The sequence below is a fragment of the Glycine soja genome, chromosome 16 (assembly GCF_004193775.1).
Source record: "Glycine soja cultivar W05 chromosome 16, ASM419377v2, whole genome shotgun sequence".
Taxonomy (NCBI): domain Eukaryota; kingdom Viridiplantae; phylum Streptophyta; class Magnoliopsida; order Fabales; family Fabaceae; genus Glycine; species Glycine soja.
In genome coordinates, this window is record NC_041017.1 from 38,019,935 (window position 1) to 38,034,495 (window position 14,561).

Here is a 14,561-nt window from a genome sequence, read left to right on the forward strand (position 1 = left end):
ATACAAGGCATGTCGGCATGATGTAATTTTTTAGTATATGTTTTAAACCATATATTAATGCGGAGTATATTTTTAAGTCATTGTAAACATTTTCTAAGGGCCAATATAGATATTAAACATTAACGACATTGCTGCACATTGTACAGTGCGTCTTTTAAGTTTGGTATAATTAGAAATTTAGAGCCATGTAGTCCTTTAGAAAAAAAATGTGCACTTGCATATTTTAATTATACTTTTGTGAGAGAAAAAATTATGAGGACTCATTATTTTATTTTCAAAAAAATCCTCAAATGTTCCTCGAAAAATCACTTCTCAAACATGATTTAGGATGTAAGATTCTCATGACGAGCACACTGAAAGTGCATCTAAAATGACTTTTTTTTATTTTTTATTTTTAAGTTAGAGATGGTTAAGATGCACCTTTTAGGTACTCCCTGAAATATAAGGTTTTTGTGACAACTAAATAGGAAATGCATCCAAACTAACTACTATTAAACCTTACTTTTTTAATTTTAAAAAATATAGAAATTACAAGGAGATCACATCTTAGACTTCTCCAAAATATAATGTTTTCACAATAACCAAACCAAAAGTGAATTAAAAATGACTATAACTAAACCTTTATTAAAATTTTATTGAATAATAAGCCGAAAACTAATTTCATTTGGGCAACAAACAAAGATAAAAATCAAGAAAGGTAAAAGAAAATACTTATTACTATGTTTTGCTTAAATGAGTTTTTTTTTGGGAGATTAAATCAAATTATTAGTATATGTTAATAACAGATAAAAAACAGTAAAAAAGAAAAAAAAATATAAGAGAAAAAAATGGTTAATGTTTAGTTTGGAAGATTAATTTTATTGATTTCAAATTATTATTATTTATTAGACTATTAATTTAATAGACTTGAATTATTAAGCACAATTGTACTCAGGTCTTTTAGATGAAAAAAGCAATCAACTAATTTTTTCAATAGAGATTAATTATCATAAAAATAATTCAATATTTTGAACTTATAACGTGATAATCAAAAGACTACTAAATATAATTAGTAAATTATTTATGACTTAATTGGATTTGAGCCAACTCCTATAAATAATTACTGTTTTTCAGAGAAAATAGGCCCAACATTTAAAATAAAAAGAACAAATTGAATTTGGGTATGGAAACAAGCCTCGTCTAGTGGGCTAACAGAGAACACGACCCATTAACCAAACCAATCCTAACAACAACAATAACAATAATATTTTGAATTGTGACATTGATAGTAAATTAGTAATGAAATGAAATGAAAATTGGGGTGTTCAAACAAAATCAAATATACAGAAACTGGTCCAAGCCGAATAAAGTACAACATAAAAAAAACTCAGGAATTTTTAAAAAGACCTTGTAAAACATCCAAATAAATCATTTCATGATAAGGGGTCTTAAATCTTTTTAAAAATATATACACCATATAATTTCTCATTCAAACATACCATAACAGTTGAGTAGATGACCCAAAAAAGAAGGAAAAGAATTACAATTAAGTAGACAGTTTTGAATCTGTGGAATCAAAATCAAACCATGTTGATAGTAAATATCTTATGCTGCAGTCAAAATTACAGCAGCATTATCAAACAGAAGAACACTGAAGCTATAAACAGAAAGGCAAAGTACAAAAATAACAACAACAAAAAAATAGTAGAGTCTTATTCACTAAATCAATGCCCTGGAGATAAGGAATGCCAAACTAAAAGTTAGGTAATGCAAAGCGTAGGACAGGGATTCCACAACCAATCTTATGCCCTGCCTGTAGTTCTGGGCCACACAAGTGAATCAACATTCAATATCTTGTGTTGAAGCTATTAAAGAAGCATGTAAAATAATTAAATCAACAAGTTTTGAATTTTCAATTTTTGTATCTTTTTTATAAAAACAAAAAAGGAAACAAAAGTAAGAAGAAAAAAACAGACCAAATCAACTATGGCTACTCTGGCTTGGGCTGTTTGTTTTAAAAGTTAGAAAAGAAGAAAAACCATCATTACGGATTTTGGGCCAAACCTAGCCCAATCTATAAAACACAATGTAAAGGACTTCTAGACCCAAGAAGAAATAGCACAAGAGAAATGATGATTAACCTAATGTAATTTGATTTTGTGCAATAAAATAGAAAATAAAAACGATTAAAGAAAATAAGAAGTGGGTGCGAAAAATCAGGTATTCACACGTTTAATTAGTAAAATTTTAAAATAAAATAAATTTTGTACTTATATCCATGTAAATTGAAACAACATATTAACATTTTAGTAGATTACGCTAGCAAATGGAAATGAGTGAATAATATATGCAACAACAGTATTCTTTTTACAGCATTATCATGAAATCACTGACATATATTTCTTATTTTATATGATAGTGTAATTTTTTTTACACAAACAATACATAAAAATTAAACCTAGTAGAAACATCTAATCTATATATTTGACCTCAACAATGACATTTAATCCTTTAAAAAAGTTTTACATCTTCAATGTGTACATAATGCATCGTTACACTTAGATATTATCAACTTATCATTGAGTTGCCTAAACTTAGTTGAATAAAACTCGAATATGACACAAACTTCATAAAATTAGACAAAAAAAACAAGCTCAAGATTAATATAGCCTTAATCTTTACAACTTAGTTTCGTTCTTCCTATATTTTATTATACATGTTTGGGTCTAAATCAATATCGATTTATACAAGCTAAATCTTCTAATTTTGAACAAAGAAATTTTTTGAAATTCATTAGTTTTTTTTTATCTTTCTAAAAATATTTTCTTTTTTTAGTCAAAAGTAGAAAACAATTTTAAACTTTATTTTGATTATAAGATATTGTGTTTCTAGACTCAACAAGGTCCATTCATTTTACTACATTTATTAATAAGTAGTAGAGTAAGAAGCTAATAACATTAAGGTACTTATTTAATAGGATAATACCAACGTTAGTTTGATTTGAATAGAAGAGACTAATATTTTATAATGTGGCTAATTAAGGTTTAAATGTTTGATGAAAGATGTATTTATATTTGAAGTTTGATTGTATAATCTTTTTATAATGAGACTAATTAAGGTTTAAATGTTTAATAAGATAATACCAACGTCAATTTGGGTTGAATAGAAGAGATTGATATTTTATAATGTGACTAATCAAGGTTTAAACGTTTAATGGAAAATGTATTTATATTTAGTGTTGGATTGCACTTTGAATGAATAAGATGACCTCCAAAAGAGGTTGCAAATGAAAAAGGATAATATATATATATATATATATATATATATATATATATATATATATATATATATATATATATATATTGAAATTATTCTTAAAAAAATTAAATATATCCGGACATTACATTTTCTTGGATTCGACCAAAATGGCCCTTTTAATGATTTTGGGAATACCTACCTAAACCGGCATGCATGCTTTTAATCTCGTGGCTAAAAATAGTAAAATAAGCTGTAGGATTCCAAGGTGGGAACCCACCCTTCAAGGAAATATAAAAGAAAACAACACAAATTAAGTTTCAATTTGACCCAACAAAATGGTTCGAGATCGAGGCAAAGAATATTTGCCTGATGTTGGATAATGAAACATATTTTGTTCCTAAATTGATTGTGATTTCCAGTTCATCTTATCCCCCATCATGGTTTGAAATTCATTATATTACCTCTTCTCCCAAGTATAAGCACGAGGGTGAAAAAAAGTATGTCCCTCTCACATTTATGTTTGCATTGTTACTGGCAATATTACATATAGGTATATTAATATATATGATATTTAAACATATTAAAAAGTTAAATAATTAAGAAACTCAACAAATACAAATTGGGGAATGTGAATTAAAATAATTCATAAAGTCAATGAAAATTATGATTAATATATCTTTACCTTTTCATTTTGAGTTAATTCACATTGGTGAATTGTGAGCATTGAGTAGATATATACATTCTTTTATGCTGCAGTTATAACCAATTATTGAATTACTCAATCAAATAAAAAACTGATGAAGCAATAATCAAATAAAAAATACACTTTGCTCAAAGAAAAAATTAATTAATTGCGTAAAGGAAGAAGTACTGAATGAAAAACTAATGAAGCAAATGATGTAAAATGTAAAAAGTGAACGCAAGGACAATGCAAACTGAAAATTGTAGGGCACAGGCTTTGAAGTTTTTTGCTTTTAATAAATGTTTCTATTACCATTTTTCCTCCCAAAAAGCCATTGGACAAACCCACAAGAATGTCCAAGTGCTGCGAAGGATCGAGTAACTTTGTGTGTTGCTAACAAATGCAAGAGGGGCCATGAACATTGATTTTTCAGTACGACTTGGTTTTGATGAAGAGAAATTTCAACAACCATATTTTCCAGTTGGTGCAATGACGCCATGAATGAGGCTGGTACTTTTGAACTGCATGCACTCTTTTCCCCCTCTCTCATAACGTATAGTACTAAGTACTAACCATTTTTCTTCAGTTCCATCTTTTTTGTGGCTTGAAACGTGGTATTCTATTGGTTCTTTTATACATCTCTCACTCACTTTATATTTATTTATGGCTAATAAAGTTTCCACCACTTCTTTAAACATGATGCTCGTTTTCTAATGCATCAAACCAAGAAATCACTCAAAAACATGAATGTTGTAATGTACAAAGCGCTAGTGATAGCTTTGTTGGAGATAAATGAATTCCTATTGAATCAAACGAAAACAACAAAGAAATAATCAAATTTACCGCATTAATTTCATCCATTTTACTAGAAAAGAGAAGGTTCGTACTCTCTTCGTAAATATATATATAGAAAGAGAACTTTCAGAAATCGGCTATGTAAAAAGCAACTAATATATAAATTTATCTTTTCTAGATCAATTGTGACTATAACTAATGTAAAAAGTTATTTTTTATATCAATTCTAAAATTGAAAAGAAAATATCAACTTTTTTTATTAGCTGATTCTATATTAGTTTGTAGAATTGATCTAAAATGTTGAAAATAATTGACGCTAAGATTTTTTTTTTGTATTAGTGAGTCGTAACTCATTTTTTAATTACTGGAGTATTTAATTAATGAAAAATGAGATTGAATAATAAATGATATAAAGTGAGAACAAAATTGCAAAAACACGCAAAGAGTTGTTAGAATTGAAAGTTATTGAACGAATTGCGTGATTGATCACGCATATTGGACATGCATTTTTGTGTCAATGAAGTTGTGAACCGTATATAGCTTCTATGTAAATCAACATTTTGATGTAAAATTTTACATCAGTAACATATATTCATACACACTTGAAAATGACATAGCTCATTGATGTACGTTTGATATGTTTGGAACATGTATTTGGTGTTGTGGTACGTTAAATTTGACATGATTAATTTTTTTTCCATTCACGTTGAAGCAACTTCTTTTAATTAAAGGTTAACTTTTCAGGTTTTTTATGTGATTTTTCTCTCAGTACCATAGAACCAAACAAAAATTGAACAATTTAAGGTGTCTTATATATTGAAAAATGTAAGACAATTTTATATTAACATGTATTCATGTGTGATAAAATTGACTTTTATAATAACAACTTTAAAAAATATATTAACAATAATTTATTAAATGATAATATTATTTTTTTTCATTGAAAGTGCATATTCCTTAAACTCTATTAATGCATAAAGTTCAATTAAATATATTGATAATGTAAAAGAGTTATATTAATAATTAATCTTAAATTGGCATATTATTAACAATTATTAACTCTTATAATAATTATTTAAAATTATACAAAAAAATATTGTCGAATTAATCAATATTATTAAAAAATTAGAATGAAAATCTATCAAAAACTAACTCTTATATATAGGTTATTAATATTTTGAAAAGTAAAAGCTTATTTATCCTTAATTTCATCCACATCTACACCCAAAAAAAAAATTCATCCACATAACATGGTATAATGCGTCCTCACAATTCACTTTCAGTTGTAGCTAAAATTAATTTCTCACTTTTATCAAAGGATTCAAGATTTTTGTTCCGCTGATATCCGACTTCAATCTTTAACAGAATTAATTATTGATCAAATTTTATTTACCTCTTAGTCAAACTTTGGATTAGTTAGAATCTCTTTCTCTTAATGAATTGAAGGGTTAAAACAAAAAAGTAAATTTAAAATTTTATAATGACTTAGTTATATTATTAATTATTCATTTGGTTTAGATTTTATAATGGCATTATATTATTAGTCTTTTGATTAATTTTTTCTATTCAAATATCTCATATTTTATCTAAATATTTAGGGGTTTACAATATATTTGAGATGTAGAATAATTTTAAAAGTAAAAAATTGATAAAATTTTATAGATTTTTTTTATTATACGTGATATTAGAATTTAAAGAGAATTTTTTGAGAATTTTTTTCATTTTTGACAAAGTTTGATGTTTTAGTTGATGAGATTGAGCAAAAAAAAGCTTTAAACAATACAATTGATTCAATTTGTGACAATTTTGAATAATAAGTAAAAACTTAAGGGGTTTAGATTATAAAAAACAATCAAATATGCCAAATTTTAAAAATAAAAGGACCTAATTATTGATTAAAAAAACTTAAGGGATGAAAATCACACATATATCAAATTGTAAAAACCAAGAATACGATTAAGTCTCTTATAAAATTTTAACCAAAATTGTCTACTTTTTATTTATTTAGGAACATAAATATTCTACTCAGAAAATAATCCTATTTGAGTCAAGAACATGTGCATTATAAGAGGGCTATCTCTCAATGGGATTTTTTTTTACATACAACATTTGAATTCAAAACTATTCTTAAGGAGAATTGAGTTTCTATTAATATAGCTAAAACCATCTTCTACAAACAAGCCATAATGTCACAAATTTAAATTCTTAAGTGACAAATGTGACAACATACTAACTTTGGAGGAATAATTTGGTATTTACTCTAAACTATTTACTTTCTTTCACTAAATAACTTGAACCTTTTGTAGTAATTGATTAATTTATGATATAACATCAAGGTCTCAATCAGTACACGTTTATGTTCATTATAATGTCTATACATTTATAATTTAAGTTTCGTTACTCTCATTCATTTAAACTAATAATATTTAAATTTTTGAAGTAAATTAAGTGTGTATATTGTTTCATTTTTAAAATCTAACTGCTTGTTTGAAAAAAATGTAAAATCCATCCCTCGAGTCACAACCATGTCAAACAACGGAAAATAAGCAATAACTACAAATAATTGTTTCTCTTATAAAGCAAATTACATTTGAGGTGAAGCATTAAAACACACTAAAGATCCTAGCTTAAACGTGAGAAGACGTGTCAAATATGAAAAACATTCATGTGATTTTTACATTAATCCTTCGTGAAATATAGCCAAACAGCTCAAAACAAAGAAACTAGAAAACAATAAAAAAAAAATTTGACAAACAAAGCAATAAATTCTTGAACCACAATAAACTCAAGAAACATTGATGAATGAATTTTTGGACTGAGTGTGCATTTGAATTCACATTTAATCCTTAAAATTCTGGAAAAAATACTACATTAGCCAACACAATTTCGAGTAAATATTTACATATTCAATCTCAAGTTAAAAAATGTATTTTTGGATACAAAATTAATTTTAAATTAAAGTAGCTTTAAATAATTTTTACATCTGATCACAAATATCATACCAACTTTTTCTATTGACTTGCATTTATAATAAAAATATTTAAACATAAATTGTTTCACTTTAAAATCAATTAATAAAAATCAAATTCTTTTTAAAAGTCAATTTTGTAAACAAGCACTACTAAGTTATGAGTATAAAACGACTTGAAAAACTTGTGCATTGAATGGAGGTGAATGGATATGTTGTTTCATTTATCCCAGCTGCACGTCAAGTTGTCAACCCAAATGCAGCAATATTTCATCTTTTATTCAAAGTTCCATTACTCTCTTGAAAATGCATGGAGCCCATTAATGATGTCAAGCCACTAAAGGTATCCAAACTGTCAATATCTGCCTGCCCCCACATCACCCCCTTTGCATAAATCCCTGACCAACTTCTTAATTCATGCACATTTCTCTCTCTCTCTCTCTCTCTCCTTCAATTTTTACTTTTACAAAAAAATACAATAATAGATAAATAGATTCATTACAACAAAAGGTGAACAACAATAAATAATGAATAATAATAATAATAATAATAATCAAGTCCCTTCACAGGAAGTCAATGCCCGAACCATATACATTTTCCATGGAGTGCTAGCTAATCTAGGAATGTAGAGAATAAAAACACCCCCCACGTATATATATATATATATGGTGCGTTCTTGACTCCCTCTTCTAAGACAACAACTATTACTACTACTACTTCTTGTTCCAAAGCAAAAGTATGCAAAATAACAAACCATAAATTTGTTTTGGAAAGAAAAAAAAAAGATGCATCTTTCTTAACCTCACCCTTAAAAATAAAAGAAAATAAATCTGGTAGTTGGTGTGAAAGGTAATGAAAGTTGAACCCTTTGAAGCAAAATACAGCTCTACCATCAGCTGGAGCAGTAAATAATGAGGGCTTGTGGTCTTGATGAGGGGGCATTGAATTGTCCCAACTAACCCAAAACACTTCTCCCACACATTGATTATAGCACCAGCACAAATAGCCTCAGGTCTGAACCATTTTCTGATAAGCATTGATTTAAGGAAGGGGAGGAGGGAAGAAGAGAGTGAGTAAAGGAAACTAGAACAACACAAGCAGCAGCAGCATCAGGAACTAGGACAATTCAAAGCAGCCTTAATGTGTTGGACAGTGTTGCCAATGAGGCTATTAACAGTTGTCACCGACTCCATGTTGAGTTTGGCAGATGGCAAGCTACTCACTAGGATTTGGAATGCAACAGTGATGAGTGAGCCACCAGAACCAGAACCACCCCCCATGACCCTGCTGCTTGTGCTGGTTGAGGCTCCTCCGCCGTCTTGGTCGGCTTGGCCGTCCGGGGAAATGGTGAAACCTGAGGGAAGGAGAGGGATGTAAGAAGGGTCCTCACCACTCATTGCTATGTTGATGGCTGGCAGATCAACTGGACAGTACACCACTAGGGAACCTGAGGAGTCCACACAGCTCTCCTGGAGGATCAGCATGTTGTTTTGACTTGAGTTGAATGCCTATGAAGAAATTAAGTGGACAACAAGGTAGAGATTGTAAGTTGAAATTGATTGCATTGAAAACAAAACAAAGGGAGACAGTTTAAGGCTTAAATTAGAGAATAAATAATATATACACTAACAGCATATTGTCATTCAATCGCAAATTGTCATTTAGTAAATTTATTTACTTTTAAATAATTGCATTAAAACTCGTACCAAAAGTAATTTCTTAATAGTTGACAGTGTAAATACCGACAATGCATATCCAAAACAAATACCAGAAAATAATGCATTTTAATTGGGACTAAAAACAAATAACATTTTAATTGGGACTAAATTAAAAAAAATGTTATGTTTTTAGGAATTGACAACATATGTAAAACCAAAATTTGATTAGAACATTGAGAGAAAGCATGACTCACTCGAAGCACAGATATGCAGTTACCAGGGTGTGAACCATTTGCTATATGAGCAACCTCTTGCACAGCATTGCCATTGGAAAGAACATCCCACTAAGCCAAACGAAAAACAATGTTAAAAACGTATCTAAGGTGACAACATCAGATAAGACAATTGAGTTAAACATGTCACAACCTGAGGCCTTTTCTTTTCATCCTTAAAGAAATTGAACACAGTTTGTGGAGGGATGGGGAGCCAAATGGTGGTAGCTGCACTTAGAACCACACCATTAGGTTGGCCAGGGTCTGAGCTCTTGTGCACAGTGACTCTGACTCCAACCTCATTCATGCCACTCCCAGAGAGTGTGGTCCATCTGTGGCCAGCTGATGAACTAATGCTTGCACAAAAATTGGTGACCATTCTTTGTGCAAGTTTCATCATGCTCCTCTTGCCCTCAGGAGAAGGAATCACTGAAAATTTTGAACAATCAATAAGGTTCAGATCACAACAAGAAAATTAAACATGACAGAAGTTGTCAATGCAATTATATACCTCCTCCAAGATCACGGGTTGAATTTCCTGTCACCAATAGACAAGCAATCCTTTCACACATCCTCTGAAGTGTAGTTAGCCATCTTTGTGCTCCAAATGCAATGCCACTGTAAATAATGTTTCTATAGAGCCTATGAACTGGGGTTTTGTCTTCAATCTCTACATGTTCAATCCAAGTAACCTACATGAAGACATAGAAGAGTGACCAAAATTGTATGCTAAGGGCATCAAATTAGCCAACAGCAGTGGACAGTGTTCAAGGTACCTTGGAATATCCATTAGGCATGTCTTGGATAAAGACACCAGAAGGAAGACGGTGAGATCGAAATTGAGGAGCAAATTGGTTATCTTGAGTAAAATCATATGAAACATCTACTATTGCCCATAAGCCTTGTTCAATTTGTTGACAGTAACGCAGGAAATAGAATTCTCTAGTAGAAACAAGTGGAGAAAGCACTTGCAACTCCTCATACATCTGAATCATAACAAAATAAAAATTCAAAGTTGAAGCAAAACGAGAATGAATATTCAAAGATAATAAATAGGACAAAATTCCAACATACCAATTGCAAAGAACCACCATGGCCACCCATCATTCCAGAAGATATAACCTCAATTGTTCTAGCCATTGTGACAATGGTGGAAAATAGCTCCATCCACTTGTTCTGCGAAATCAACCATGACATTTGAACAATTAATTCAGACAATTGAATGATTGAAGGTTCTAATTGTCTCAAATCTAGAACTAAAAAAATAACAAGAAAAGATTATTAAAAACTTCTTACCGGGTCCATAAACATGTCAACCAAAGTTAAGCCATTCATAATAACAACTCCTGAATCTCTAGAAGCTTCAACGTGAACATTGGGGTTCTTCAAGTGACTATTAGCCTTGGGGAACATCCTTTCATAGGAATCAAGATCAAGCACATCCCTCCCATCAGCACCTTTCATCCACAAGGGCTCATTTGTTTGCAATAGCCTGATCATTTCCTCCATGGCATTTGAGGCAATGTCTGACATGAGGGACTTATCCATGTCCGAAAGACAAGGGGGTTGGAAAGGAGGCACATTCGGCATGGATGATGAAGAACTCCCTGGGAGAAGATCAAGATCAAGGGAAGGGCCACCCAACCCTTGGCTTGCAAAAGTCCCCATTGACAAGTCCAGAGAAGATATGTGGATAGGCTGAACAGGTGGGAGTTGAGAAATTGGCCTTCCAATGTACTTAGCTGCAATGCTAGATACTCTATCAAGCTGCAAATTAACACAAATGTTCAATGGACAAGAAAGTTACAACAAAAGAAAAAATGAAATTATTCACATTCATGAATCCAAACAAAGGAATTAATGAATGAGAAAACCTTTGCACATCATTACCTCCTCTTTGAGTTGGGCATTCTCCAATCTCAACTTCTGTTCATCAAAATAACAATCATCATTCATAGGAGGACCACCACAAGAGGGGCAGATAACATTTTTCAAGGCTTCCCTTATGGCTATGTTCTCACAACGTATCTTATCATTCTCTGCCCGGAGTGCACAATTATCAGCTCTCTCATGCTGAGCCTGAATTGTTCAATTAACCAAGAGAACAAAGAAAAATAAAAATGATCAAGTGAAACACACACAGTCTCATAATCATAATTGAAAAACACAAACACACAAACACACACACACACAAAAACATAAACAAACGCAACATTAAAACCCTTTAAATAAAAATATAATAAACAGTACCTTCATCTGGGTCCTCCTGTTCTGGAACCAAAATTTGATCTGTCTAGGCGCCAAGCCTAACTCCCTACTCAACTGCAATCTCTGCTTCTCATCTGGGTGCGGACACTCCTTGAACATCCTGAAAACACCAATCACATAGAAAGAACAAAAAGAGAGAGGGACCACATAATTAGAAGGGTGCAAGTATGATTTTTTAACTGTTCATGAAGAGAAATGCAAAAGGCCATGACATAAAAGAAGGAAATGAAAACACCAAAGGCATGAATGGGAAATAAAATAAAAAATAAAAAGAGAATGGTTCTTACGATTCAAGCCTTTGAATCTGGTTAGCTGTGTGACGGTGGTAACGCTTCTTCCTTCGCTGGGAATCAGAAGAACCATCATGGTGATGATGGCGATCACCAGGAGAACCACTTCCAAACTCCATTTTTGTCTTTTCTCTCTCTCTCTCTCTTGATCACTCACTCCCACCACCACCACTTTGTCTCCACTGAATCAGCAACTACTCCCATGACATCAAAACCATTGAGAAACAAAACAAAACAAAATAAAAAAGGAGACAGAAGAAACAAATCTTAAGAGACAAAAACAAGAAGAAGAAGCAAAAGGGAGTTTGGAAGAAGGAGGGTGTGGGAAAAGAGAGAGAACTTTTGTGATGTGATTTTTGATGGGTATGGCTATAAGGCTATATGGCTATTATGCTGTTGTGTGTGTGTGTGGTTTTGAGAATGAAGCAAAAGCAAAATGGCAAAAAATAATAAAACACATCATAACATCAACAATCAAAACAACATATAATTTTTATTAATTATATATTATTCTGAAACGGATGTGAGCATCAAAGATAGCGGCATGATTTGGGAGGGTGAGAGAGTGAGTTATGGCAAATCTCAAGGGATGCTGCTGAATACAGAAGACGATGATGATCTATTAACAATCAACCAAGAGAAAAAAGAAAAGAAAGAAAAACCATCCACTCACCAACACAACACCACTCCCTCTTCTCTCTCTCTCAGTGTGCACCCTCCCTATATGCTGTGCTGCGCTATGAATGAATGAATGAACCCTTTTAAATATAGCATAGTATAAATGAATATAATTAAAAAAATAATAATATATGTAAGTGAATATTGATTATATTGTGTCACAAAGTGAAAAGAAAGCGTAACTGATGGAGGAGCTTTAAAAGCGTCGTTGGGTTTGTGAGAGAAAACGCGGAGAAAGAAAAGAAGGGACTTAAAGAGGTGCCATCTAACAGTATCTCTCTACACTCACTGCACTACTACACACTACACACTACTTTCTCTCTCTTCATTTCTTTCGTTTTAGTTTTAGTTTCTCTCTCTTAGTTAGAGTGGTACAGCCACGCACCACACCAGGGAGGGGTGTGCCCCAGTTGAGCCTTAAATGAGGAGCCGGTTTTGGAGTCACCGGTGCACCGCCGTTTCGCGGCGGCACGTGGCGGAGCTTTTGTTTTTCTCTCTTTCTTCATTTATGGTTATGCCCTTGAGTTCTCTCTCTCTCTCTCTCTTGGTTTTAAGTAGTTTTCCATTCTGAGGTCACACACACGCTGCGGGGGTGCCAAAAGTCAAACGTTGGTATCCCATTGGTGGAGATAAGGTTAAGGTTACAAGGTTAAGGATTAGAATCGTGGGAGGTTCGAAATGGAACCTCTCAAATTTACCCATGAACAACACCAATATTATCCATTGCATGCAGCTTTTGTGGTGAAAATAAAGAATAAAAAATAAAAAATTGGCTTCGGACAAGATAATTAGGACTCAATCTTATTTAATCTTTGATTTAAGATAATACATTTTGAGAAAATACTTAATTATGCCAAAATTTAAGACCAAAATATTCTTGTTCTATAAACAATTTGTTATATTATTTGAGTGAGTAAATAGTGTATACAAATTGCGTAAATGTCGTTATTTAATTAATTACAAACTACTTTAAAATTAATATTAATGATAATTTCTCATTGATAATAGATAAAATTAAAATTAAACTCATATACCATAATTATAACTAGTTAATATTTTCTAATTCTAAAGCAATTAATTATATTATACGAGTAAATAAACAGTGTACGTATACTAATAGAGGAAATATTGTCATTCAATTAAATATAAACTACTTTAAAAGTAATGACATTCAAAATAATAATTTTTTATCTTAAACAATAATTATTCTTAATTGATTAATCGTGTAAAGAAATTTGTGTAAAGAAATTTATATTCACCGTAAATATAAAAGTTAAGCTTACATTTTTTTTATTAACTATGTTATTTTATAAAGTACCTATTAACAACTTTGCTTTCTTAATGATTAAAATCTGTCTAAAAAATAGATGGACAATTTTTAGTAAAATATATTTTCCAATCACATTTCTTTTTCCTTAAAATTTAAAATGGACCGATAATTTTTAGTAAAATATCTTTTTCACGCATAATTCTACTTGAACTAATATAATATCGGTATCAAAACTCATACTATAATTATAACTTCTTTTGAAGGGTACTAGAATTATAACTAATTAGTATATTGTTTTAAAAAATTAATCGGAACGCAAAATTAATGAATACTTTTTTATAGTCTGAAGTGAGAAATAATTTAAGTAGAAAAACATTTCAAAAATAAATAAATAAATGATACAAAATAGGTATAAGAATTAATAATTTAATAATAATACATTG

The 14,561-nt window shown here is 30.7% G+C and overlaps 1 protein-coding gene across 2 annotated transcripts; it reads right to left on the reverse strand.

Annotated features, from left to right (window-relative positions):
- Positions 1 to 8,193: 8,193 nt before the first annotated feature.
- LOC114389580 (homeobox-leucine zipper protein HDG11-like) lies at positions 8,194 to 13,343 on the reverse strand. Of its 2 annotated transcripts, XM_028350277.1 has the most exons (11): positions 12,844 to 13,343; positions 12,168 to 12,364; positions 11,863 to 11,980; positions 11,503 to 11,691; positions 10,909 to 11,379; positions 10,687 to 10,788; positions 10,389 to 10,598; positions 10,124 to 10,304; positions 9,767 to 10,041; positions 9,595 to 9,684; positions 8,792 to 9,190 (listed from the first exon to the last, which is right to left on the reverse strand). In XM_028350277.1, the coding sequence occupies exons 2-11, from the start codon at positions 12,287 to 12,289 to the stop codon at positions 8,792 to 8,794; spliced, it is 2,157 nt and encodes a 718-aa protein (XP_028206078.1). In that variant the 5' UTR covers positions 12,290 to 12,364; positions 12,844 to 13,343. The 2 variants fall into 2 exon arrangements, with proteins under 2 accessions (XP_028206079.1, XP_028206078.1); XM_028350278.1 differs by having other exon boundaries at positions 8,194 to 9,190; positions 12,168 to 13,342.
- Between the last annotated feature and the right edge of the window lie 1,218 nt (positions 13,344 to 14,561).